Below are 24,461 nucleotides of genomic sequence, written 5' to 3' on the forward strand. Positions count from 1 at the left end.
ATAGGTACCGCTCTGGAAGGAAGGTAAACAGTGTTTCCATGTGCTGCTCTGGTTAGCCAGAAGCGGCTTAGTCATGCTGGCCACATGACCCGGAAGCTGTACGCCGGTTCCCTCGGCCAATAAAGTGAGATGAGAGCTACAACCCAGAGTTGTCCACGATTGGACCATTAGGTCAGGGGTCCCTTTACCTTTACCTTTATTCCCTCCGCACAGCTACTTTTCCCAGAGTGGTTTAGCAATCAGTCCTTTTGCACAGGAAGGCTAACGCAATGATCCCCACATCTGAACGCACCCTTTGTATTAGTGAATCCCACAAGTTAATGGAGCAGAATATACATACAGTGGTACCTCGGGTTAAGAACTTAATTCGTTCCGGAGGTCCGTTCTTAACCTGAAGCTGTTCTTAACCTGAAGCACCACTTTAGCTAATGGGGCCTCCTGCTGCTGCTGCGCCAGCAGAGCACGATTTCTGTTCTCATCCTGAAGCAAAGTTCTTAACCCAAGGTACTATTTCTGGGTTAGCGGAGTCTATAACCTGAAGCGTATGTAACCTGAGGTACCACTGTATTCCCTTATGGCTGCCCAGAACCTATTGCAACTCACCGCCTCTCACCCTCGGCCTTGTAAAATGCGAGGCACAGTGACCCCCATTAATGCAAAACTAAAAATACTTTGAAATACTTTATGGTCACTTGTACGACTTGTATACAGTGAGATTACACAAGCACCCCCACTCAGCTCTCTTAGTCTTAATTCCCCTCGTTTACTGACGCACACCCACCAAACCCGAAAGTCAGTTGCCCTGTTGTTATCTTTTCATTCAGATTTTCCAAGTAAGGTCTTCGCTGAGATAAAGGCAGATTAGAAGGCACTTTGCAAATCAGCACGGCAATTCCTTCCGACATTCACCTGGTAAGGAGCCCCACTGACCCCAGTGGAACTTGCTTTCAGGTACACATTCATGTAACGGAATTGCATAAGCAACAAGTCGCCGTAGGGGGTCAGTGGGGCGAAGCATCTATTTTTCCGTTCTATTCTCGCACTGTAAAGTGTGTCATGGGCAGCTGTGATGTTGGACACAAGAAAATGTTGCAAGATGAACCGTCTTTCAGGGCAGAACTGAACATCGCAAGAAGCAAAACGAAAAACAAGTGTTGCTGCCAAACGAAAAACAAAATAAAGAAACCCACCAGCGTCTTAAGTTTCTTATTTCTCCTCCAAACCAGCTTGGATAACTTAACCCATGTGCCCTCTTGGCTTCCTGACGCTATGTCATATTTCCCTGCCCTACATCTTTGACATCCACTGGTGGGGGTGGCTGAAGCATGTAGCATACAGTGGTACCTCGGGTTACATACACTTCAGGTTACATACACTTCAGGTAACAGACTCCACTAACCCAGAAATAGTGCTTCAGGTTAAGAACTTTGCTTCAGGATGAGAACAGAAATCGTGCTATGGCGGCGCGGCAGCAGTGGGAGGCCCCATTAGCTAAAGTGGTACCTCAGGTTAAGAACAGTTTCAGGTTAAGAACAGACCTCCAGAACAAATTAAGTACTTAACCCAAGGTGCCACTGTAATAGCTTAGTTAAGTGCACAAGGTCCCTGGCAAGATATTATTTTGCCCAAAGTGGGGCTTGAACCCACAACCCTGAGATTAATTGTCTCACGTTGTTTTAGTCACAACCTCTGTTAAGGGTCAAGACAGATGTGCACTGGGACATCTCTGGTAAGGATCCCTTATGATTTTCAAAATTGTGTGTTTGTTTATTTCAGAGGTATACTTGAAACTTTAATGCAGGGGTGTCCAAACTTTTTTCAAAGAGGGCCAGATTTGAAGAAGTGAACATGCGTGAGGGCCAATTTTACCCCAGGACATATACTCACACGGGGCCCAGATTAAATCTATCGGCGGGCTGGATCAGGCCCCCGAAATGGACTTTGGACATGCCTGCTTTAATGTAAATGTAAATGTAAAGGGGCCTCTGACCATTAGGTCCAGTCGTGGCCCACTCTGGGGTTGCGGTGCTCATCTCGGTTTATTTGCCGAGGGAGGCGGCGTACAGCTTCCGGGTCATGTGGCCAGCATGACTAAGCCGCTTCTGGCGAACCAGAGCAGTGTAATAGGAGCACAATGAAGCGGATCTATAAATAATCACTCAAGTGTCCAGACGTTCATGCCAGGATCGACTGTTGCTCTGAGCCCAGCCATGTCTTTCAAGGGGAGCGGGGCATCTATCACAGATACTAGCAAAGTCAAGATCTCATTTGACGGAAGTACAACCAGATTGCAACATAAGCAGAAGTGAAACGAAGTTCAAAAATTAGGCGCAACAGCTGAAAATCTAAAAATAATGGCGCAGGGCCTCAGGGAATTAATATGAGAAGCAAGAAAGCTAAGGTTCCATTTCTCTGGGTTGTATTAGCAAGGGAGCCACAATTCAAACAGAAATATATTAAATGTTATTAATTTAGTTCTACTCAAAGTTCTTGGAGCTAAGCCCAAGCACAAATCTTGACACAATTGCAGTTATTTATGGTTATTAAGGGACCAATTATTGCAATGTACTTGGGCCGTGGACTGCTATTCCAGTTGGCCAATTACATGCATCCAAAAGAGGAAAGGAAAGAAATAAAAGTAATGCAAAAACAAAAAAAAAGAGAGAACAACAGATTGTACAGATTTGCATGGAATTTGCATATGTGAATTAAAAATTTGTTCAATTATATATATCCAAATTTAGAAGCAGTGTCTTTGATTTAAATAAAAACACACTGGAGTGCGTACCCCAATCTCAGAGTGGTGAGAGACTCCAGCCGTTCCAACACTTACTCAGGGCTTGGTTTCCTTGAAATGAAGGTCAATGGAGACTGTAGTGTCTTTAGGATATATGGTTTTATTTACACATATATGCAACCTGAGCATAGGATGGAAGGGCTCACAACATTAGTACTCCAGCAGACCATGCTTCCCCATTAGATTTCTAGGGAGAGTCCCCCAAGCTACAGAATTAGATACCAGCACAAGGATTCAGAAGCCTTTCTGTCTTTCCAGCTTCCAGTCAACATGGAGACCAACCCTGGCTATTGTTCTCCTACTTACACCGTTACCCCCGAGGATGTGGACAGGCTGCTTGGACGTGTGAAACCAAGCACCTGTCTCCTTGATCCTTGCCCATCCTGGCTAATAAAAGCTAGCCGAGAAGGGCTGGGCGATGGGCTGTGCGGGGTGGTGAATGCTTCCCTCTGCGAGGGAACATTCCCAGATCCGCTGAAAGAGGCGGTCATTAAACCGCTTCTTAAAAAACCATCTTTAGACCCGGCCAGTATGGCCAACTATCGCCCAGTCTCAAATCTTCCATTCTTGGGCAAGGTGATTGAGCGAGTGGTTGCTGAACAACTCCAGGCACGGCTGGAGGATGCGGACCATTTGGATCCCTTCCAGTCGGGATTCAGGCCTCATCATGGGACTGAAACTGCCTTGGTCGCGCTGGTTGATGATCTCCGGCGAGCTAGGGACAAAGGTGAGAATTGTTTCCTGGTTCTGCTGGATCTCTCAGCGGCCTTTGATACCATCGACCATAACATCCTTCTGGACCGTCTAGAGGGGCTGGGAGCTGGGGGCACTGTTATACAGTGGTTTCGCTCCTTCCTCCTGGGCCGTGTTCAGAAAGTGGTGGTGGGGGATGAGTGTTCAGACCCCTGTACCCTCACTTGTGGGGTGCCTCAGGGTTCCGTCCTCTCCCCCATGCTTTTTAACGTCTATATGAAGCCGTTGGGAGAGATCATCAGGGGGTTTGGACTGGGTGTCCATCAATATGCAGATGATACCCAGCTCTACCTCTCCTTCAAATCAGAACCAGTGAAGGCGGTGAAGGTCCTATGTGAGTGCCTGGAAGCGGTTGGAGGATGGATGGCGGCTAATGGATTGAAGTTGAATCCTGACAAGACAGAAGTACTGTTTTGGGGGGACAGGGGGCGGGCTGGTGTGGAGGACTCCCTGGTCCTGAATGGGGTAACTGTGCCCCTGAAGGACCAGGTGTGCAGTCTGGGAGTCATTTTGGACTCACAGCTGTCCATGGAGGCGCAGGTCAATTCTGTATCCAGGGCAGCTGTCTACCAACTCCACCTGGTACGCAGGCTGAGACCCTACCTGCCCACGGACTGTCTCGCCAGAGTGGTGCATGCTCTAGTTATCTCCCACTTGGACTACTGCAATGCGCTCTACGTGGGGCTACCTTTGAAGGTGACTCGGAAACTACAACTAATCCAGAATGCGGCAGCTAGACTGGTGACTGGGGGCGGCCGCCGAGACCACATAACACCGGTCTTGAAAGACCTACATTGGTTCCAGTATGTTTCCGAGCACAATTCAAAGTTTTGGTGTTGACCTTTAAAGCCCTAAACGGCCTCGGCCCAGTATACCTGAAGGAGTGTCTCCACCCCCATCGTTCTGCCCGGACGCTGAGGTCCAGCGCCGAGGGCCTTCTGGCAGTTCCCTCATTGCGAGAAGCAAAGCTACAGGGAACCAGGCAGAGGGCCTTCTCGGTAGTGGCGCCCGCCCTGTGGAACGCCCTCCCATCAGATGTCAAAGCGATAAATAACTACCTGACATTCAAAAGACATCTTAAGGCAGCCCTGTTCAGGGAAGTTTTTAATCTGTGATATTTTACTGTATTTTTGGTTTCTATGGAAGCCGCCCAGAGTGGCTGGGGAAACCCAGCCAGATGGGCGGGGTACAAATAATAAATTATTATTATTATTATTATTATTATTATTATTATTATTATTACACAATCATGTTGCCTTCATTCAGGTGATGTTCTGGGGAAAATGCCCACCCCCATTGACATTATCCCTTAGTATTTTCCAGTGCTATTTTTCTAGTACTCACCATGAACACCTCCCTCGTTCTCCTAGAACAGCAATGGCACTCATCGGAGAGGTGCCAGAACTGAGTTCCTGTGAGTTCTCCCTGGGAAAAATGGGTCTGGTTGTTTCCATGGTAACATGGCCACCTCTTTGGTTATGCAAATGGAGGTTCCTTCAGTTAGGGCCATCATCTTACAAAGAGACTGGTTTGACCAGTTCAAGAGGCTCCCTCTTGTACATTCCCCTTGCCACCACCACCATTTTGTAGATGCCAAACCAGATGGGCTTGTCCAATCCTCTTTTAATGCCATCCAAGTTGGTAGCCATCACTGCCTCTCGTGGTAGCAGATTCCCAGAGTTTCACTAAGCGTTGTGTGAAACAGTACTGTGCTTTCTTTTGTCTGTCTTGATCCTCCCAACGCTCAGTTTCATTGTACAGTCATACCTCGGGTTACAGACCATAGCTGTCAACGTTTCCCTTTTTTAAAGGGAAATTCCCTTACTCTGAATAGGATTCCTCACAAGAAAAGGGAAAAGTTGACAGCTATGTTATAGATGCTTCGGGTTGCGCACCGCACTGAACTGGAACGGGTTACTTCCAGGTTTCGACGCTTGTTCAGAAGCACTAAATCACACATTGAACATGCGCAGAAGTGCGAAATCATGACCTGCGTGTGCGCAGACACACCACTGCGGGTTGCAAACATGCTTCCCGCACGGATCACGTCTGCAACCTGAGCATCCACTGTACAGTGGTACCTCAGGTTACAGACGCCTCAGGTTACAAACGCTTCAGGTACAGGCTCCACTAACCCAGAAGTAGTACCTTGGGTTAAGAACTTTGCTTCAAGGAGAACAGAAATCGCACGGCAGCAGCAGGAGGCCCCATTAGCTAAAGTGGTACCTCAGGTTAAGAACAGTTTCAGGTTAAGAACGGACCTCCAGAACGAATTAAGTTCTTAACCCGAGGTACCACTGTATATCCCTTAGTTGTACAACTCTGAGACAAGGAGCAAAACGTGTCCCTTTCCACTTTCTCTACAGCATGCCTCTTACTTTTCGCGAAACTAAAAAACCCCAGGTGCTGTAACTTTATCCTCATAGGTGAGGTACTCCACCCCTTTGATTATTCTGGTGGTCCTTTTCTGAAACTTTTCCATATAATCATATGAACACCCCTATTGTTTTCCCTCCCAAGTTATTGCCGAAAATGGTAGAATAGCATAGTGGCAAGTCAACCAAAGTTCACCCCACTCAATGCCAGTGTAGAATAATGTGCGCCCAAAATATTCATTTTGTAATGAGATTGTGCTGGCTGAAACAGTTGAGTTCTGCCCCAGCGTCCCCTTCTGTTCAGCCTCACCTGTACTTTTGAGTAAAAGGACACCAGTTCGCATTGTATTTATAGCAGGGTGTCTGGGACAGAAATAAAATAAAACCTGAGGCCTGCACGTGGAATCTGGGCATGTGTTTGAGAAAGAATCAGACTGCTGCTGTGACTGGTGTTTGGTAGTTACACAAATTCTCAGACGTGTTCCATAAGCTTACTGAAAAAAGGAACACAACCCTAGTCCCTTGTTGTGTGCTCATTTGGGACACTGATAAACTCCATACTCTTTTCTAATTCTGCAGCAACTCTGAGCAGGGTATAACTTGAGCTGGCCTACTGGCAAGCTTGCAAGAGTTCAGAATCAGGTTTTGATAAATCCATTGGCAATACCAGGGCTGGCACCAATACCTGACAGCCTTGGTCAGCTGCAAGAACCCCAGTGGTAGTGTAGCCCACAAGTATTGACCCCTGCCATGACTCCCTGACCATAGGCTGGCAGTGAGCAGGTGGCCATTTTGATTTCCCACAATACCTGTGGTGCTGATGTTATACAGTGGTATCTCAGGTTAAGAACTTAATTCGTTTCAGAGGTCCGTTCTTAACCTGAAACTGTTCTTAACCTGAGGTACCACTTTAGCTAATGGGGCCTCCCGCTGCCGCCACGCAATTTCTGTTCTCATCCTGAAGCAAAGGTCTTAACCCGAGGTACTATGTCTGGGTTAGCGGAGTCTGTAACCTGAAGCGTCTGTAACCTGAAGTGTCTGTAACCTGAGGTACCACTGTATAATAATTTCCTTTTTCAACAAACCTTCCAAGTGGATTTTATTTTATTTTATTTTATTTCCTCATCGGTACCTGTGTTGCATTTGAAATTGTTTTTCCATGTGTTATTGTTTTAACTGTTTTATATGTAATTGTTTTCATAGGTGCCACTGTTTTAATACTGGTGAATGTTCTACATAAGTTTTTACTGTGTTGTGGAATAACTTTGCAATGCTTCAAAGGAAGCGATTTGTAAATAAAATCACCGTCATGGGTTTAAATGTCCCCCACACTGCTGCCATATAAGCCTGTGGATAGTGCTGCACAGGTGTAGCAAGGGGGAGGGGGCTTAAACCTGGAGCCATCCCTGGATAATCCTTCTGTACACCAGTCCAAACTGCAAGAGCACTATGTACAGTGCCTACCATCAGGTCCCGAATTTTAGGTCCCCTAAATCTGCCTCTGCTACCATTCAATGAAACAGAGATTCCTACATTGTGCTCTTCAGGCACAGTGAATTAACTATGCATTGCACCCTACTTCCCTTCCCATGGCCTTGGAAGAACCCTGCGCAGGCCTGAGTTAAAAGCTCTGCCAAGGCGTTGTATAGACCCTATTAATAACCAGGTTAAATTACCAGTAGCTATGTGGCGCCTGAAACTCTGAACTGAAAGTTCAGAAGACGGCACAATTCCCAAAATCTGTACCAGATGCACATTCGTATGCTCCAAGCGGGGATGCAGTATCCCAAGAGAGAAGGTATTGGTAGAAGCTGGTCATCCAATTACTGTGGATGGTTTTGCCTACAGACAGTGATGCTGGCTGGAAGCTGGGGATCCAACAAATAAGAAGACTTCTGTTGGACCAGGCCAAAGGCTCATCTGGACCATCATCCTGTTCTCTAGATGACTATGGGAAGCCTAGAAGCAGGACCTGAGAGCAACATCACCCTGCCCACTGCATACCGGTGTTCCAGAGGCATACCATCACTAACACTAAAACATGGTCCTTGTGGCTAGTATTCATTGATGCGTCTTCAGAGGCCCACCAAAATCAATTGGGCTTCATTCCTAACATTGCCTGAATTTTGCCCCAAGTTTGATGGTTTTCATGCCCCTCAAGTGGGATATCCTGGAATTACAGACGCCGTCCTGGCTTCTAACCGGATCCTGAGATGTCCTGTTCTGGCTCCTGCAATAGTTTGACTCTAAAAGATGCATGTTTTGGGGGGGGGCATGCTGTTTTGCAGTCACCTGGCTCCTATGAGAGCACATCCCCCAAATCACGCAACCTGATTTTCTTCTGTGGGATATTGGAGGGCATAGATGTCAAAGTTTCCCTTTTTTAAGGGAAATTCCCTTATTCCGAATAGGATTCCTCACAAGAAAAGGGAAAGGTTGACAGCTATGTTGGAGGGTATGGGTTTTTTTAAGCCATCTGGTAATATTCTAATGTGCAATTGGGAAATGAATGCATCCAGGTGTATTTATTTACTGCAGTCCATTATTTAGATTTCCTGTCCTATCCCAACTCCAATGTCTGCAGCACAGCTTTGTCTCCTTTTATCAACATTTTTTGTGTGAGGAGGCGTCAGCTGAGAGGGCTGAGGTTCCCTTTGGCCACCCAGGGAGCTTCACAACTGAGCAAAGAAAATATGAGCAGACATCCTTCCTTTTAGAGCATATTAATCATTTTGGAATAGTCGTGGATACCAACGATTAACTTAATGCATTTCCTTCTCCAATCAATAGATGTCTGATGAATCCAGGAGCTCCATTTCAGAATTTTGCTTTGCTAAGGGTCCAAATTACATGCGACATTAGTAGGGATGTCAGAGAATTCAGACAAAAATGGAAACAGGAACAAAAATTGCTGGTGTTGGCTTATTTGGTCCAGGACAAAAATCAACCCAGCAAATATGATTGGTGTTGTACGGTAAGAGACTTCCTCACTATGGTACTGGGGTTTTTTCTGTAGCAATTATTTCCATGTTTGCATCATGTATCAGCATATGCACATGTTACTCTTAATTCAAACAAGCCCTGTAGCACACCATCTTCATGCAATATGTAATATCAGTAGGTGCAAGTATAACCTCCCTTAGGACAGGCCAAGGATCCTCAGAACCCAGCAGCGTCTCCATTCCGTTAGAGGCAGACAGCCGTAATTAGAAAGAACCTTCTGTGGAAACTGGAGGTTGTCAGGGGAGCAGAGAGGCCTAAGGTGTCGAGCAAACGCAAATAGCAATAGCAAGCAATTTGAACATGTGGGTCAGAGTTCAGGTGAGGTTTGCTAGAGCAGGATCTGAATCAAAATTTCAGCCTCAAGCATTCTTGCAGTGCAAAACAAATGCAAAAGTCCAGGATGCAAATGTTGTCAAGGTGTGTTGCACCCCACAAATGGGTCTGATGCAATTAACTGCAAAAGTGTTTTAGGTTAAATATTGTATGTGATTTTTTCTTCTTCTGGCATACGGTGTATCTGTTTAATATAGCCTTGTAAGACATCACCTTGCCAACAAAGGTCGGTATAGTAAAAGCTATGGTTTTCCCAGTAGTGATGTATGGAAGTGAGAGCTGGACCATAAAGAAGGCTGATCACCAAAGAATTGATGCTTTTGAATTATGGTGCTGGAGGAGATTCTGGAGAGTCCCATGGACTGCAAGAAGATCAAACCTCTCCATTCTGAAGGAAATCAGCCCTGAGTGCTCACTGGAAGGACAGATCATGAAGCTGAGGCTCCAGTACTTTGGCCACCTCACGAGAAGAGAAGACTCCCTGGAAAAGACCCTGATGTTGGGAAAGATGGAGGGCACAAGGAGAAGGGGACGACAGAGGACGAGATGGTTGGACGGTGTTCTCGAAGCTACCAACATGAGTCTGACCAAACTGCGGGAGGCAGTGGAAGACAGGAATGCCTGGCGTGCTCTGATCCATGGGGTCACGAAGAGTCGGACACGGCTAAACGACTAAACAACAACAACAACAACAACAACAACAAAGAGCACAATATTTGCTATCACCTCTCAACCTGTTTTTGGTAGCTTTCCCAAACACATATAAGTCACTTGTAGCATATCTACAGCCTTAGAAAAGAAAACTCCATTCTCATTCCCTTTACATACAAACAAATAACCAACCAACCAACCAACCAACCAACCAACCACTCTTGTCTGTTTACCTTATGGAGAGAGAAGCAAAGATGCCACAAGACTTTGTAAAGTTACAAACCCATGTTTTAAAATGCATGGAAGTGACACGGGGATAGATTGCACCTTGAAGTTCGATTGGCTGGAGGAGATGCCTATCACCTGAACCATAAGAACATACAAACTGCCTGCTCTGAATTGAGAGGCATCTCTAACAGTTAGGCGTCTATGCACTTTATGGTTCCTTCTGAAGCCACACTGGCAATATGAAGTTCCTATAAGGATGTCTTGCATCACTTCAGACCCTGGGTTCATCTGGCCTGTCTACTGCATCTAGCGTAGCTCACCAAAGTCTCTTCTGGGTGAAGTCCTTTGGGTGAGTATGCCAGTGGAATGAAGCCCCAGACAGATAGCTAAGCTGGGTCACCCCAGAGCCCAGATTACCTGTCTTACAGAAGTCTTTGGTATCACGCCTAGCCCATGTGAAAGCAGATAGAAAAGAAGGGAGAAAAGGCTGTCTCACACATGTGTTTTAATCATTTGATGGTGACTGCAATGGTCTACAGAGCCATCTCATCAACTCAAACACAATATTTTTTTCAGTGGACTCAGTTGACACATTACATCCCTTTCCTGGAATGAAAGCCACTAAAGGTTTAAGGTATTTCTTATATACACACGAATGTACAAGCTTAGCATCAGGTGGACCATCCACAGCAATAACAGTCTAGCTGATGCTGCTCCCCCGGTAAATTTCTAAGGAACCCCCAATGTCATAACACTGGATTCTCACAAAAAAGAAGAGTCCTCTGGCTTTTCAAGGACCAATCTGTTGACGCATTGATGACATCACCTCCAGCCAATGGAGGAATAAAAGTCAGCAATGTCTAGGCAACACGATGACCATGTACATATGCAATAGACAATCTTTATAGAATTCCTTCAAACCATAACAAGTACAAAATGAAATCTTTAGTCTCAAAGTCTCTGAAAATCTTTAAATGAAGTGAGGTACCAGACTTTGTACAATGACAGACAAGCTGTGACGCTTTGTGTATTCAGCAAATATGATGTCCAACACTGAACAGTGATTCCGGATGTTGACTACTGTTTCGTAGAATTCTTCATCAGCATGGTGGGAGGATATAAAGCCATCTATTTCAAATGAATGTATGTAAATGAAAATATCAAATGCTGTGGAACAGTGCTCATGTAATAATGTCATCACTGCTTGTGCCTCCTTCCAGAAGGATTTCCAACTGTTAGCTCCAAGGGCAACCGATTGCCAGTGCTTGGCCATCTCTTTAATTATGCCAAGGCTCCTCCCCGTCAGCAAAAGGAAATCTGCCAAGCTATGCTTCTCCAACCGGTTCAACGTCTTCAGCGTTCTCTTTTCACAACCAGAATCTCAGAGTTGGGGGAGAGACCCCGCGAGTCATTTAGCCCAATCCACCCCTCCAATTTGGGTTGCAGGTGGCGCTGTGGGTTAAACCACAGAGTCTAATACTTGCCGATCAGAAGGTCGGCGGTTCGAATCCCCATGACAGGATGAGCTCCCGTTGCTCTGTCCCTGCTCCTGCCAACCTAGCAGTTCAAAAGCACGTCAAAGTGCAAGTAGATAAATAGGTACCACTCCAGCGGGAAGGTAAATGGCGTTTCCGTGTGCTGCTCTGGTTCGCCAGAAGTGGCTTAGTCATGCTGGCCACATGACCCGGAAGCTGTACGCCGGCTCCCTCGGCCAATAAAGCGAGATGAGCACAACAACCCCAGAGTCGTCCGCGACTGGACCTAATGGTCAGGGGTCCCTTTACCCTTTACCCCTCCCATTTCTTTACAATATCATTTCCATACTATTAGAACTTCCCTCCAGTGGATGCATCAAAAAAATTCAGAAGCATAGGACTTGACTTTACATCTCCACATAATCTAACAGCTAAACAGGGGTGAACGAAGAAGCGAGAAAGCTTGTAGAAGTTACAGATTGTTTACAAGTTTCTAGAGTTACTAGTTTACTTCAGGTCCCTGTTGCTGCTTCCAGCAGGGCTTCTGCAAATGCCCCATCCTTCATCCATGTCTATTTTTGTATGTAAACACTTGCCAGAAAAACACCCTCTGGGCATGCTCAGTAGCGCTGTGTTCCGTTCACCTCGTCGTTGCAGCAGGCAACTGGAAAGTCACATGTCACAACACAGTAAAAAGTACACGGGCAACTATTCTTAGTCGAGGAATGTATACAGTGCCTCATTGCGGTACCTCATGAGCCAACCTTCAGAGAGCCGTGACAGTGCCTTGATACTAAACAAACCCAGAAACCTCCCCCTATGAATCTTTCACCAGCGAAAGAACAATCTCAAGCTCCTTTTTTAAAAAAACAAAATTTTAAAAAAGTCTTCATATTCATGAGCCTAGCCATGGAAAGTTTCAGCAGAGAATAAACAAGCCAAAGCAGGGAAGGAATAAGGTAAACAGCTCTGCCATCATTTTCACTACAGATGTCAGAGATCTGGGAGACTGTTTTGCCTGCTGTGTGTTTTTACTGCTGCATTTAGGCCTTAACCAGCCATGCAAAGTATATATATTGCATTTGTGGGGAAGGACCCCAACTGCTTTGTTTGTGACGCTCGTATGTTGCATGTCTGTTGGATTCATGTTGCATTTGTGGGGAACGGCCGTAGTTTAATCATGGCGCATCTGCTCTGCATTGCAGAAGCTCTCAGGTTTAATCTCCAGCACCTCCAGGTACGACTTGGACAGAGATATACCTGAAACTCTGGAAAGCCACCAGCAGTCAATGTAGGCAATACTGGCCCAGGCAATACTAGGATCATAGAACTGACATATGGTCTGACTGCGTATAAAACAGCTTCCTCTGTTGCTATTAGAAGGAGGCTGCAGTGGTGGTTTGCAAAGTTATCTGCCAGTTATCCTTCTCTCCCTAGGACAGCAGATAACTTATATTATTTACCCCGTTTTCCCCCTCCCCAAGCAGTATAAGCTAAAACGGTGGCTCTTTCTTAAAAAGAGATAAAACGTTGCATCTATTTTTTTCCAGTGATGTCTTGCTTGTGTACAAATATGTGATGCTGTGGGAGCAGGGGAAAATGCTCCAGCAGACACCAAGTAAAGCAGGGAGAATCTACTGCTCTTATTCTTGGTGGATATGAAAGCAAAAGCAACTGGGGAATAAATAAATATATCATTCCCCCCACCCCCTACAGATTTCTAGACTCGAGGAGTTTAGTTTGTTATGTCGTGCTGCCAGAATTGCATTCTTTGGGAATGACTAATATTGACATGGGGCCGAGGGGTTTGAGATGGAAGATACTAAACTGTAAGTGCTTCATGGGAATGATAGGCAAGCATGCATTTGTTAAGAGATACTTATCATGAAGAAATTGTTTGATTCAGGCTTTGTGCTTGAGCCACTAATTGTCCTTATTGTCTTGTAATGCATGCTTAATTTTTGTATTATTATTCTACTCTGTCAGAAATACCCCCAGGTAACCCCAGACGTCCAACCTGCCTGCTTGGTTTTATAAAATATGTTCTGTGATGTTTCCTTCACCTGTTTGGCCTTATACTGGTGAATGAAGCTAGCTTTTCCATTTCTGCTCTAGATGAACAATGTTTAAACGGACCATTTGACTGTGATCTATCAAGTCAAGGAGGCTGATGAACCACCAATGAGAATTCTTGTTTGGCCAGTGCTGATATCTCCCTGATTCCACTATGGAAGAGAAATGCACACAAGACCGACTCTTCAAAGATCAGGATTTCTCCTCTGAGCTGCTAAAGCAGCTCAACATTTTGCGGAAGAACAGAATCCTAACTGACGTTGTCCTGTGTACAGGTGACACAGAAATCCCTTGCCATAGGAATGTACTTGCCTCAAGTAGCCCCTACTTCAAGGCAATGTTCTGCAACAACTTCAAAGAGAGTGGCCAGGAAAAAGTCAGCCTCAGAGACATTGACTCAAACATTCTTCATTGCATCATTGTCTACGTTTACACAGGAGAGATCCTAATGACAGTGGAGAATATTTTGTATCTAATGGAAACTGCTTCCATGCTCCAGTACATGAAGCTATTTGAGGCCTGTTCAGCCTACCTCCAGGACCAACTTGCTCCAGATAACTGCCTCAGTCTGATTCGGCTCTCGGAGATCTTGCACTGCGATAAACTCAAGAAGAAAGCCAAAGCAATGGCTCTGAAGTGTTTCCCTGAAGTAGCCATCTCCGAAGACCTGAAAGAACTCTGTGTTTTGGAGTTGATAGACTATCTTGGAGATGATGAGCTTTGTGGAGAGGAGGAACAAGTTTTTGAGGCTCTCATGGTTTGGGTGAGGCATGATCCTCAGGCACGGCAAAGCTATATCCAAGACTTGTTCAAGAAAGTAAGGCTTCAGTACGTCCATCCAACATTTTTCTTCCACTTCATTGCCAACGATTCTCTCATTCAGTCGTCCCCAGCATGTAGAAATATCCTGGAACTGGCCCAAAAGCAGATGTTTTCTCTGTATAGCACCAGTGCTCCAGATATCAAACCTATGTGGCACGTTCCTCGGCGATATTCATGCCGGGAATTCCTCCTCCTGGTTGGTGGCCGGAAAGACAACCAACAGACAACGAGGGATGTCTTGCTGTACGACGAGAAGACAAACCAATGGTTGAGCCTTGCCAAATACCCAACACGGCTCTACAAGGCCTCTGTAGTGAGCGTCCACAGTAATGTTTATCTCCTTGGAGGCATTCCCATTGGCAATGGGAAGAACCAAGTCAGTGACAATGTTTATATCTTCTCACTCAAACTTAACCAGTGGAGGCTAGTGGAGCCCATGTTAGTCCGGCGCTATTCCCACAGGAGCATTGCCTATAAAAACTATATTTTTGCCATTGGGGGCATTGGAGAAAACCAGGAGATCCTAAATTCCATGGAAAGATATGACAGTATCTACAATGTTTGGGAGCACATGGCAAACATGCCTGTTGCCGTTCTTCATCCTGCTGTGTCTTCCAAAGACCAAAGAATCTATCTCTTTGGAGGGGAAGACACGATGCAAAACCCTGTCCGGCTAATACAGGTAACTCCCAATCTTCAACCATCTCACCTTCAAGATGCCAGTTGTCCTCTTTAGAGACAATGTTTAGCATACACAGAGACATGATTTCAGGCTTTTGAATCCATTGGATCTGACCACACGTGGCTGCTCTTATGTTCTACAAAGTAATGAATGACTTGTGCCCCGACTCAGCTGTCAATATAAAATTCTATCTGTTATCTTGATGATTTATCATGAATTCCATGCTGTAGTTCAGGAGTGGCCAATACAGTGTCCTCCAGATACTGTAGGAATACAACTCCCATCATCCCCTGACCACTTTGGGTCATGCTTGCTTTAGGAGCTGTTGTCCAACAGAATTTGGAGGGTACCGCTGCTGTAAACACTCAAATGCACTTGCTAAGCAGAAACTGTCTTCCCTAGAAAACTACATGCTTATTCATTTCTGTTTACACATGCAATTAATTCATTTATAAGAGTTTAACGAATGTCCACAATGACACTTTGCAAAGTCTTTGTTCTTAAGGAGGCCTACCAAGAAGGCTTGCATCATTTAGCAGCATGTAGTTCAGGGTGTATATTTGTTGATGTGAACATAAGCCTGACATTTTGAATGTCCCAGGCAGGCCAGGCCAACTGCCAATCAAAGGCTCGAGTCCAAAGACATCTGTGCGGTCCGCAAAACATTGCTAGACATGGCAGGCCATGCAAATTGCACATGTGCCTCAGAAGTCCTCTAGCCACTTTAGCAAGGCAAACCTGAATCTCAGACATTAGAGGAAGCTCTAATGCATCTTTACCATGCAGAAGGTCTCAGGTTCACTTCCTGGCATCTCCAGTCTGGGAACACCCCCTGTATGAAATCCTGGAGAGAGTGTATAGACAAATCTGAGTTAGATGAACCAATCATCTGACTCAGTAAAAGGCAGCTTCCTGTTTTTCCGTGTATGGAGAAGGATGCCTCTACCAACAACAAAATGTAAGCCGGGAGGAGGAGGAGCAAGAGGGAATGCCACCATTGCCACCAAAGAAGGAGGGATAGCAAAGGGAGATGAAGGCAATGGGATTCCCAAAACAGTGATTTGCTCCACATCCCCAATGGAATGGTTCTTCCACAGACTGTTCAATGGTTGTGGTTGCTGTAAGCGTGTGAGCAGTCACCCTCCCTTTCAGAAATGCAATCGGTGTGAGCAATCAGAGGTGCTCTTTTTACAGCTAATCCCAGAAATCTCATTTATGTGTTGGGTGTTCCTCAGGTATATCATGTGTCCAGGAACATGTGGTTCCGGATGGAGACCAGAATGGTGAAGAACGTCTGCGCACCAGCAGTTGTGATTGGAGACCGGATTTTTATTGTTGGAGGTAATTTGTTTAAGTGCTCTTAGACTGTTTTCACAACGCAGGTGCTCTAGGATGAGAGTGGCTAACCTAAGGTCCTAAACGATGCTGATGACCACAACACCCTGGCCATTGGCCCTGCTGGCTGAGGCTGATGGGATTTAGAATCTGACTGTATCCCACCGCTGGCCCCAACACTGCTCTATTTCTTCTTAACTGCATGCCATTGCGGTGTGCAATTCCTTTCCACAACTGGTCACGCAGCCAAGTCTGTGTGTGGACATTGTGCAGTGCCTTGGAGCTTATTGCTTGAAACCTTCAAGGCAGAAAAGGGGCTATTTCAGTGGTTGATGCCAAAGTCCCTCTCCCTTGCCTTCTGCCATAGTAGAACTTAAGTCTATCCTCTCCTTATTTTTACAGTCTTCTGTGTCAGGATTATAAACATGCCAAGAAGGAATAAAGCAGAACACGTCATGGAAAAACCCACCCCACACTAGATTTTGCTGCATGCTTCCATAGACTTATGAACTTGATGTTTTTGTCCACGTACAAAAACTGGTTTTATATTACACCCGTAACTCCATTCAGAGGTAGACCCTAGTTGTTATTAACTGCACAGATCTGAAGATAAGTGGATGGTAGGAAATTCATGGAAGGAAAGTTTCTGTGTCCTTCTCTCCCTCCCCTGGCAATTGCTTTGCACAATATTAGGGCAAAACTGCAGACAAAGGTATGTGCACATTAGGATAGGTAAAGGTAAGGGGATCCCTGACCATTAGGTCTAGTTGTGGCGGACTCTGGGGTTGTGGCGCTCATCTCGCTTTATTGGCCGAGGGAGCCGGCGTACAGCTTCCGGGTCATGTGGCCAGCATGACTAAGCCGCTTCTGGCGAACCAGAGCAGCTCACGGAAACGCCGTTTACCTTCCCGCCGGAGCGGCACCTATTTATCTACTTGCACTTTGACGTGCTTTCAAACTGCTAGGTTGGCAGGAGCAGGGACCGAGCAACGGGAGCTCACCCCATCACGGGGATTCGAACCGCCAACCTTCTGAACGGCAAGTCCTAGGCTCTGTGGTTTAACCTACAGCGCCACCTGTGTCCCTATAAATTTACACTAAAATGCTAAAGAATTTTAAAATAAAATTGAAAACTAGTGTGGAAATGTGGAGAACAGAATTTAAGATTGAGAAACAGGGAGAAACCGGAATTGACAGATTCACCCATCCAAAACTCTGTGTGGTCATTTTGCAGGGGTCCTGTGGTCAGGGGCTGCGGAAGGAAGGGGGTGCGGTGGGGGCAGGCCGCCCCAGGTGTCACCACTGAAGGGGGGGTGACAAAATGCTGGGTGGCACTCACCACAATGCCTGCAGTGCGCCCGAGCCACACGTCTCTCCTGGGAGTGATGCAGTGGCTTTGGCGTGCACAGGCTCAACGCTGCCCTATATGGTCTGCCTGCCGCCTCCCCCTCAGCTATAGGGTGGCTGAGTGGGGGGAGGCAGGCAGACCCTGTGGAGCATCCTGTCCCGGCTGGCCCCACCCCTTGGTGTAGGGCACATGCGCCACCCCAGGTGCCTGATTGGCTTGCTCCACCACTGCCTGTGGCGCATAGCTTGGACTTTGGCCTTGAGATTCAACTCTAGCTACATAACCCTGAGGAAAAAGCCTTTCCGGAGGATTGTGGGTCCCTTCTGAACAATATGGGAATGATAGAGGGGGTTGCTGAAAGAAGGGGAAACCATCCCCTAATCAGTTGTCAGCTGGTCTGATTTTGAATGATTGCTCTCTCCACCCTAGGCCTTCCACACCTTAACTGCCTGAGTAAGGCTTTTTTGTGCATGCTTTTTCGTTTATGAAATTTATGTCTGTGTTGGAAAACAAAAACGTATGAAACAGCTTGGTATGAGAGAAAATGAGGAGCTCAAAATGTGAACGCAGCAGAGATGAGAAAAAGATTTTTCAAAAAAATAACACCTTCAAATGTATTTATTCTGAACCTTTGTGCCAATAATTCAACTGACAAGCTTAAGCCATAAGCTTTTTTGGGGTGGTTTACTTAACAAAGCACACAAACATTTTGTCTAATTTCAAACATAATTCATTCTCTTTTAAAGTGGAGAGATTTACTACCGATAAGTTTTCATTTACCACGTAAGTATGCCATAACATCATCCAGTTGTTCTTGGCTTATCAGCAGCTGGAACTGAGAAATCACAATGATAACAAACACATTCTTTACAAAGGGGGGGGGGGAGGCATCCAGTATATTTCAAGTCTTCATTGCCCAATACACATCAAACAAAGCTGGGTTCATTGGCTCAAGTAATGGGATTCTTGCTTTTAATTAAATGGTGCTTTCTTTTTTGATGTTATCGCCTACTGCAGTTGTGTCTAAACCTACATTGGTTCTGAGTTGAACCACTAAGTGATAAAACATAGTTGTTTGAAAGGAGAACAATATAGCAAAAAGAGAGCTTTCCAAAGCTCGTTTGCAAGTCCTCAGAACTGAGCTGTCTAGCAACTCAGATTTACCAACACCACCTTAATATTTATTCGATTTCTGTGATCTTCAGGGTAGGAAAGGGAAGTTCCTCCATACTTTTGCCTACTTCCTGCTCCCAAAAAAATACCTCCTGCCTTTTTAATTGTCCATCTAGCTGTCAGCTTCATGACAGAAAGACTTTGCGGTCAGTCATATGGCTGCAAATCCACTGAGTGCTGGCAGATGCCAGCATAGTCGCCTCAGGCGTCATGGAGTTGGGGAGCAGAAGGAACTGATGCATCAGAGGCCACTGCTGTAACTTGCCCCATCATGTCAGGAACTCCCTGGCTTCTGCCACTGCTGCTTCCTCAACTAGGGCCAGGGCCTTTTCAGTACTGGCCCCGTCTTGGTGGAACGCTCAGTCACAAGAGATTAGGGCCCTGCGGGGCTTGACATATTTCTGCAGGGCCTGCAAGACAGAGCTGTTCCGTCTGGCCCTTGGTTTGGACTCAGTCTGACCCTTATGTTTTCCTTCCCCTTATGGTTTTGATTTATAGGCTGCTATTAAAATGAGGCTGCATTTTCAATTGCATTTTAACCTATATTTTAGCCCTTATTTTAATTAACTGTCCCCCCCCCCCCATTATGTTTTAATATAATTTTATTGGTGTTAGCTGCCCTGAGCCCAGCTCTGGTCAGGGAGGGTGGGGTATAAATTAAATATTTGTGGGGGGTTTTGCTGGCAACAAGTACTTTGATTATTGGAGCTTCAGAGACCCGATGCATACACAAAGTCAAGGGTGTGGCAGCCATTTGAAAAGGTATCCATGCAAAGCTAAGTAGCCCTCCAGATCTGTGGCCCTCCAGATGATGTTGGGTTACAACTCCCACCATTCCTGACCATTGGCCAGGCTGGCTGGCTGGTTGATGGGAGTTGGAGTCCATCAATATCTGGAAGGCGATAGGTTCCCTTTCCTTGATGTAGCAACTGCTTCCTGTGTGATGTGGTAAGTCTGGCAGTTTTCACCACATGACTGCAAGTCACATAAGAAAGAGGGCATAATAATAGAGGTCACATCTGCACCATGCTTTAACTCACACTTATGCCAATGGCCTCCTCCCAAGGAATCCTGGGAACTGTAGTTTGTTCCTTGGGAGAGCTACAATCATCAGTGCCTTTAACAAACTACCGTTCCCAGGATTCCTTCAAGGAAGCCATGGCTGTTAAAAGTGGTCTAAGAGCGCTTTAAATGTATTTTAAAAATAATAATATTTTATTCTTTTTCCATATTGAAAGTTACACTTGTTACTTAACAGTTATACAGTGGTACCTCGGGTTACATACGCTACAGGTTACATACGTTTCAGGTTACACACTCCGCCAACCCAGAAATAGTGCTTCAGGTTAAGAACTTTGCTTCAGGATAAGAACAGAAATTGGGCTCCGGCGGCACAGCAGCAGCGGGAGGCCCCATTAGCTAAAGTGGTGCTTCAGGTTAAGAACAGTTTCAGGTTAAGTACGGACCTCCTGAACAAATTAAGTACTTAACCCGAGGTACCACTGTATTCCAATTCAACAAAACTATTGACTTCCTGTTCACCCAACATCGAAGTTTATAACCCAAATAACATACAACTGTGTTTCAAGTTTCCATCTTATCTAATTTCATTCCCTTTAACCAGTTTCTTAACATGCTCTTCTTTTTTTCTTACACTTCAAACCCCACTGTGATCTCCACATATGGGAAATAACTTTTAAACAGACTAGAAACATACCAGTCTTCTTTGAAGGGTTCTGAATGTGTTCCTCTTACCATTGCTGTCAGTTTTGCCATCTCATCTACCATTCTTCCTTTGAGGGCATCCTTTCTCCTTCCATTGCTGTGCACAGAGAATCCTTGCCACTCACGTTTTAAATGTCTGGTGTGTTAAAGAGTATATATTGATATTATTATTTTTTAAAATTGCTTTTAATGAGAGATGGAGAAATCGTGGAATGGAATTTTTATGACCCTAGGGGAAATGTCTTAAGAGAATAGGTTTAAATACATCAGTTTTAATGAGAAATAAGATTAAATAAAGTAAAAGTGGATGGCTAATTGGTGAAAGAGAGAATGGAAAATCACAGTATATTAAGATAAATTATTAGGACAAAAATAAAGATGAAGGATTTGCTGAAATATCTATTTGAACTAGAAAACAAAGAGGGGAGGTGAGAGGAGGCCAAGGAAATAAGTCATAGAAAGAAAACTATGTAAAGGTTTAACTTGCTTTTTTTCTGTTTTGATTGTATGTATTTTCTAATTATATTTTTTCCTTTTTATCTGTTTTTTGTTTTTGTTTTTTTTTAATTTTTGCATTTTTTGTATTGTGTTCTCTGTTTTTTTTGTGTTTTTTTTTGGTAATGTTTTAAAACCTGAATAAATATTATATTTTTTTAAAAAAATTAAATGTCTGGCGTGGATGTGACCATAGTCAAAAGGGACAGAGCTATTCACACAAATGTTTTGCCACGCAGAAAAGCTCTGACAGCGCTGCAGTATCTGTGCCACAAGCGTGTTCCAGGCCCACATTTCAAATATAGTGGTACCTCAGGTTACAGACGCTTCAGGTTACAGACTCCGCTAACCCAGAAATATTACCTCGGGTTAAGAACTTTGCTTCAGGATGAGAACAGAATCGCACGACGGTGGTGCGGTGGCAGCGGGAGGCCCCATTAGCTAAAGTGGTACCTCAGGTTAAGAACAGTTTCAGGTTAAGAACGGGCCTCCGGAACGAATAAAGTTCTTAACCCGAGGTACCACTGTATTTTGGAATTAACAATCACCAGCACTTCTAACTCTGAAACCGCCTCTTTATGCATTTGATGCAAAGGATTTTTGCAAAATTCATAATTGTCTGTTGTGTTTCTCTCTTTCCCCCCCTCCACCCCCCCTCCAGGGTATACCAGACGAGTGATTGCTTATGATACCAAAGCTAATAAATTTGTGAAATGTGCAGACATGAAAGACAGGAGGATGCATCACGGCGCTGCGGCGATAAATGAGAAGCTGTATCTGACCGGTGGTCGCTGCCTTACCTTTGACAATGAAATCAAAGACTCTGATTCGCTCGAGTGCTACGACCCCAAGACAGACACCTGGGCTTCAAAGGGGCACCTGCCCCACAGACTCTTTGACCATGGGTGTCTGGCGCTCCAGTGTGTGCCTTATGCCAACCTCTTGTGAGAGGAGGGCTGAGGGAAACGGGCATTGTCCTCTTCAACTTGAAAGGCCCATGTTGCTCTCTGCATGGAGAAGACTGGTAGACTCTTGCCACCACCAAAATGGACAAACAAATAAGGTGGAGACCTTAGGGATTCAGTTCCTGGTTTGGACTCCCATTCCCCACTATATCTTGAGGTAAAAATGACATAGTGGCAGATTTTGAGTGTGATGAAATGTCTGTTGTGCATAATGTTCGGAGCTTCTTGTGGGTGGTTGGATGGTTGGTTGGTTTACCATGAGGGATATAATTTGGATTTTTTTTGCCTAAAAGACCAGAATGTACCATCTCCTCTTTCCTGCCCTCTGAGGGACTTTCCTCACAACCTCAACGGGCCCTTGAGGGAAGTTGTGACGCAGATCAAGATGAAGCATTGGCTTCTAACAGGTCTTCCAAGCAACCCCATCCAGACAACAGTGACTGTTGATTCTTTTTTTTTATGGTTTTCATGCGTATATCTAAAGTGTTCACTGTTCCTGTTTTCTTAGAAGCTGTCTCCCTTGACAATTAAAGAACCTGTCCAATTCTATGGTGCTTCATAAAAGCAGCAATGGATTGTGGGAAGGCTCCGCACTGTTTGGCAGGGCGTAGTGGCACCCAGAAGTACGGCATTATGGTTGGACGACTGTGAACCATGGATGAACTCCAAAGCAGAAGGAGGTGCCAGTGGGCCATGGCGTGAAACACAGGAAGAAGCTGCCTCAGGCCGGGTCAGACCGTTAGCCTATATAGCTTAGCATTTCCTACAATGACTGGCAGCAGTTCTCCAGTGTTTCAGGCAGTCCTACCAGAAGATGCTGAGGATTGAACCAAAGCAGATGGTCTACTACTGAACTGCAGCCGTTTCCCAAAGTAGAAAGCAGGCCCCAGGTGGGAACAGGATGATAGCTTGAGATCAGCCTCCAAAAAATGGCGGAAGGTCACCTAAGCTTAGAGAAATGAAGTTGGAGGGTATCAGGAACCAGCTGGGCTATGCTGTCACATCAGGGCCTCATTAACCCCACGGAAGGCATTTCAGTCTTCTTCCCATTCTATTTCCTCACACTTCTATCTCTTTCTGTCCCGTGAACTCTTTTGTGCGTTGTTTAAGATTTTCACTGTAATCCTCGCCAGGAGCTTTTGACGGGGTGTGTGTGTGTGTGTGTGTGTGTGTGTGTGTGTTACGCCTGTGTTCTTTTAACTTCAGGAGTGAGGATGGTTCCAAGGGCAGCATTTTCCCCTTTGTATTATTTTAATGCATTTCTCATTTCCCTTTGATTAAACAGACCTGACAAGATTACGAAAGAAACCAGTGCAAAGATAAATAAGTGCCCCAGTTTTTTGCCTGTTCCCCTCTCTCCACGTCTGGTTTCAAAACCCACCTGGTTCAACAGAAAGGGATTTGTGTGCCACACCATTTTTTATTTTATTTTTTGAGGAAAAACAAGTATGAATGGGACAGTCAGATGATCTGCCACTATTGCTTAGCATTCAGTTCCTACAGCACGAAGTTCTAGCCTAGCAAGATGCCACGGGTGGTTTCCACTCAACATCTGGAGGTCTTTGAAGGTGCAGAGTGCACCATTGGCCCCTGTCCACATGAAGCCTCTGGATTGGCCAGACCTGGCATAAATATACAGGGGCATAGCATGGCGGGGGGCATCCGGTGTTAAGTTGTGGGTGAACATATCAGACGACACAGCGATTCTTCAAACAGCTCTTGTTTATTCAGAGGCCAGAACAGAACTGACTGAAGGGCTCAGTCAGCCTGCTTATATAGAGCTCCAGTACAACGTTATTGTAGCAACTTTCTAAAACTATCCAATCACTGAACGTCACTTTCGATCCTTCATTTGCATAAAAACTATCCAATCCCTGAACGTCACTTTCGATCCTTCATTTGCATAACTATCTACAGTATCCCCCTGCTGGCCCAGGGTGAGAACTTCAGTACATAACATCCGGGGCAATTGCCCTGGACAAAAAAAAATATTAGGGACTCGCCTCTTCGGTTGCCATCCCAACTGGAGGCACTTCCTATCCTGCCTGCCCAGCTCACCTGAGCAGCATGCCAAGCAGGAGTTGAGAGAGGGAGGGCGCTTGCATCCATTGGCCATGTGGCGTCCCCAATCCATGGGGGAGGCAGGCGGACAGCGAGAGTCGTGGCAGTGGCAGTGCCCCAGCCTCAGGAGGAGGGCATACACGTCCAACCACTGTGCCACAGCTCTG

At 45.4% G+C, this 24,461-nt stretch overlaps 1 protein-coding gene across 2 annotated transcripts; it reads left to right on the top strand.

Moving 5' to 3' along the window:
• The first annotated feature begins 12,346 nt into the window (after nucleotides 1–12,346).
• Nucleotides 12,347–22,780, top strand: KLHL38 (kelch like family member 38). Of its 2 annotated transcripts, none has more exons than XM_081874347.1 (4): nucleotides 12,347–12,574; nucleotides 13,731–15,192; nucleotides 16,428–16,533; nucleotides 16,930–17,249. In XM_081874347.1, the coding sequence occupies exons 2-4, from the start codon at nucleotides 13,843–13,845 to the stop codon at nucleotides 17,004–17,006; spliced, it is 1,533 nt and encodes a 510-aa protein (XP_081730473.1). In that variant the 5' UTR covers nucleotides 12,347–12,574; nucleotides 13,731–13,842; the 3' UTR covers nucleotides 17,007–17,249. The 2 variants fall into 2 exon arrangements, with proteins under 2 accessions (XP_081730473.1, XP_081730472.1); XM_081874346.1 differs by lacking the exon at nucleotides 16,930–17,249 and adding an exon at nucleotides 21,930–22,780 and having other exon boundaries at nucleotides 12,349–12,574.
• Nucleotides 22,781–24,461: the final 1,681 nt, after the last annotated feature.

Source organism: Podarcis erhardii, assembly GCF_964252035.2.
Source record: "Podarcis erhardii genome assembly, chromosome: 8".
NCBI lineage: Eukaryota > Metazoa > Chordata > Lepidosauria > Squamata > Lacertidae > Podarcis > Podarcis erhardii.

Bases quoted from the DNA above. Each gene is read 5' to 3' on its own strand.
- KLHL38 (XM_081874346.1), top strand. From the start codon at position 13,843: ATGGAAGAGAAATGCACACAAGACCGACTCTTCAAAGATCAGGATTTC. The intron at 15,193-16,427 runs GTAACTCCCAAT...GGTGTTCCTCAG, and splicing joins ACCCTGTCCGGCTAATACAG to GTATATCATGTGTCCAGGAA. The intron at 16,534-21,929 runs GTAATTTGTTTA...CCCCCCCTCCAG, and splicing joins CCGGATTTTTATTGTTGGAG to GGTATACCAGACGAGTGATT.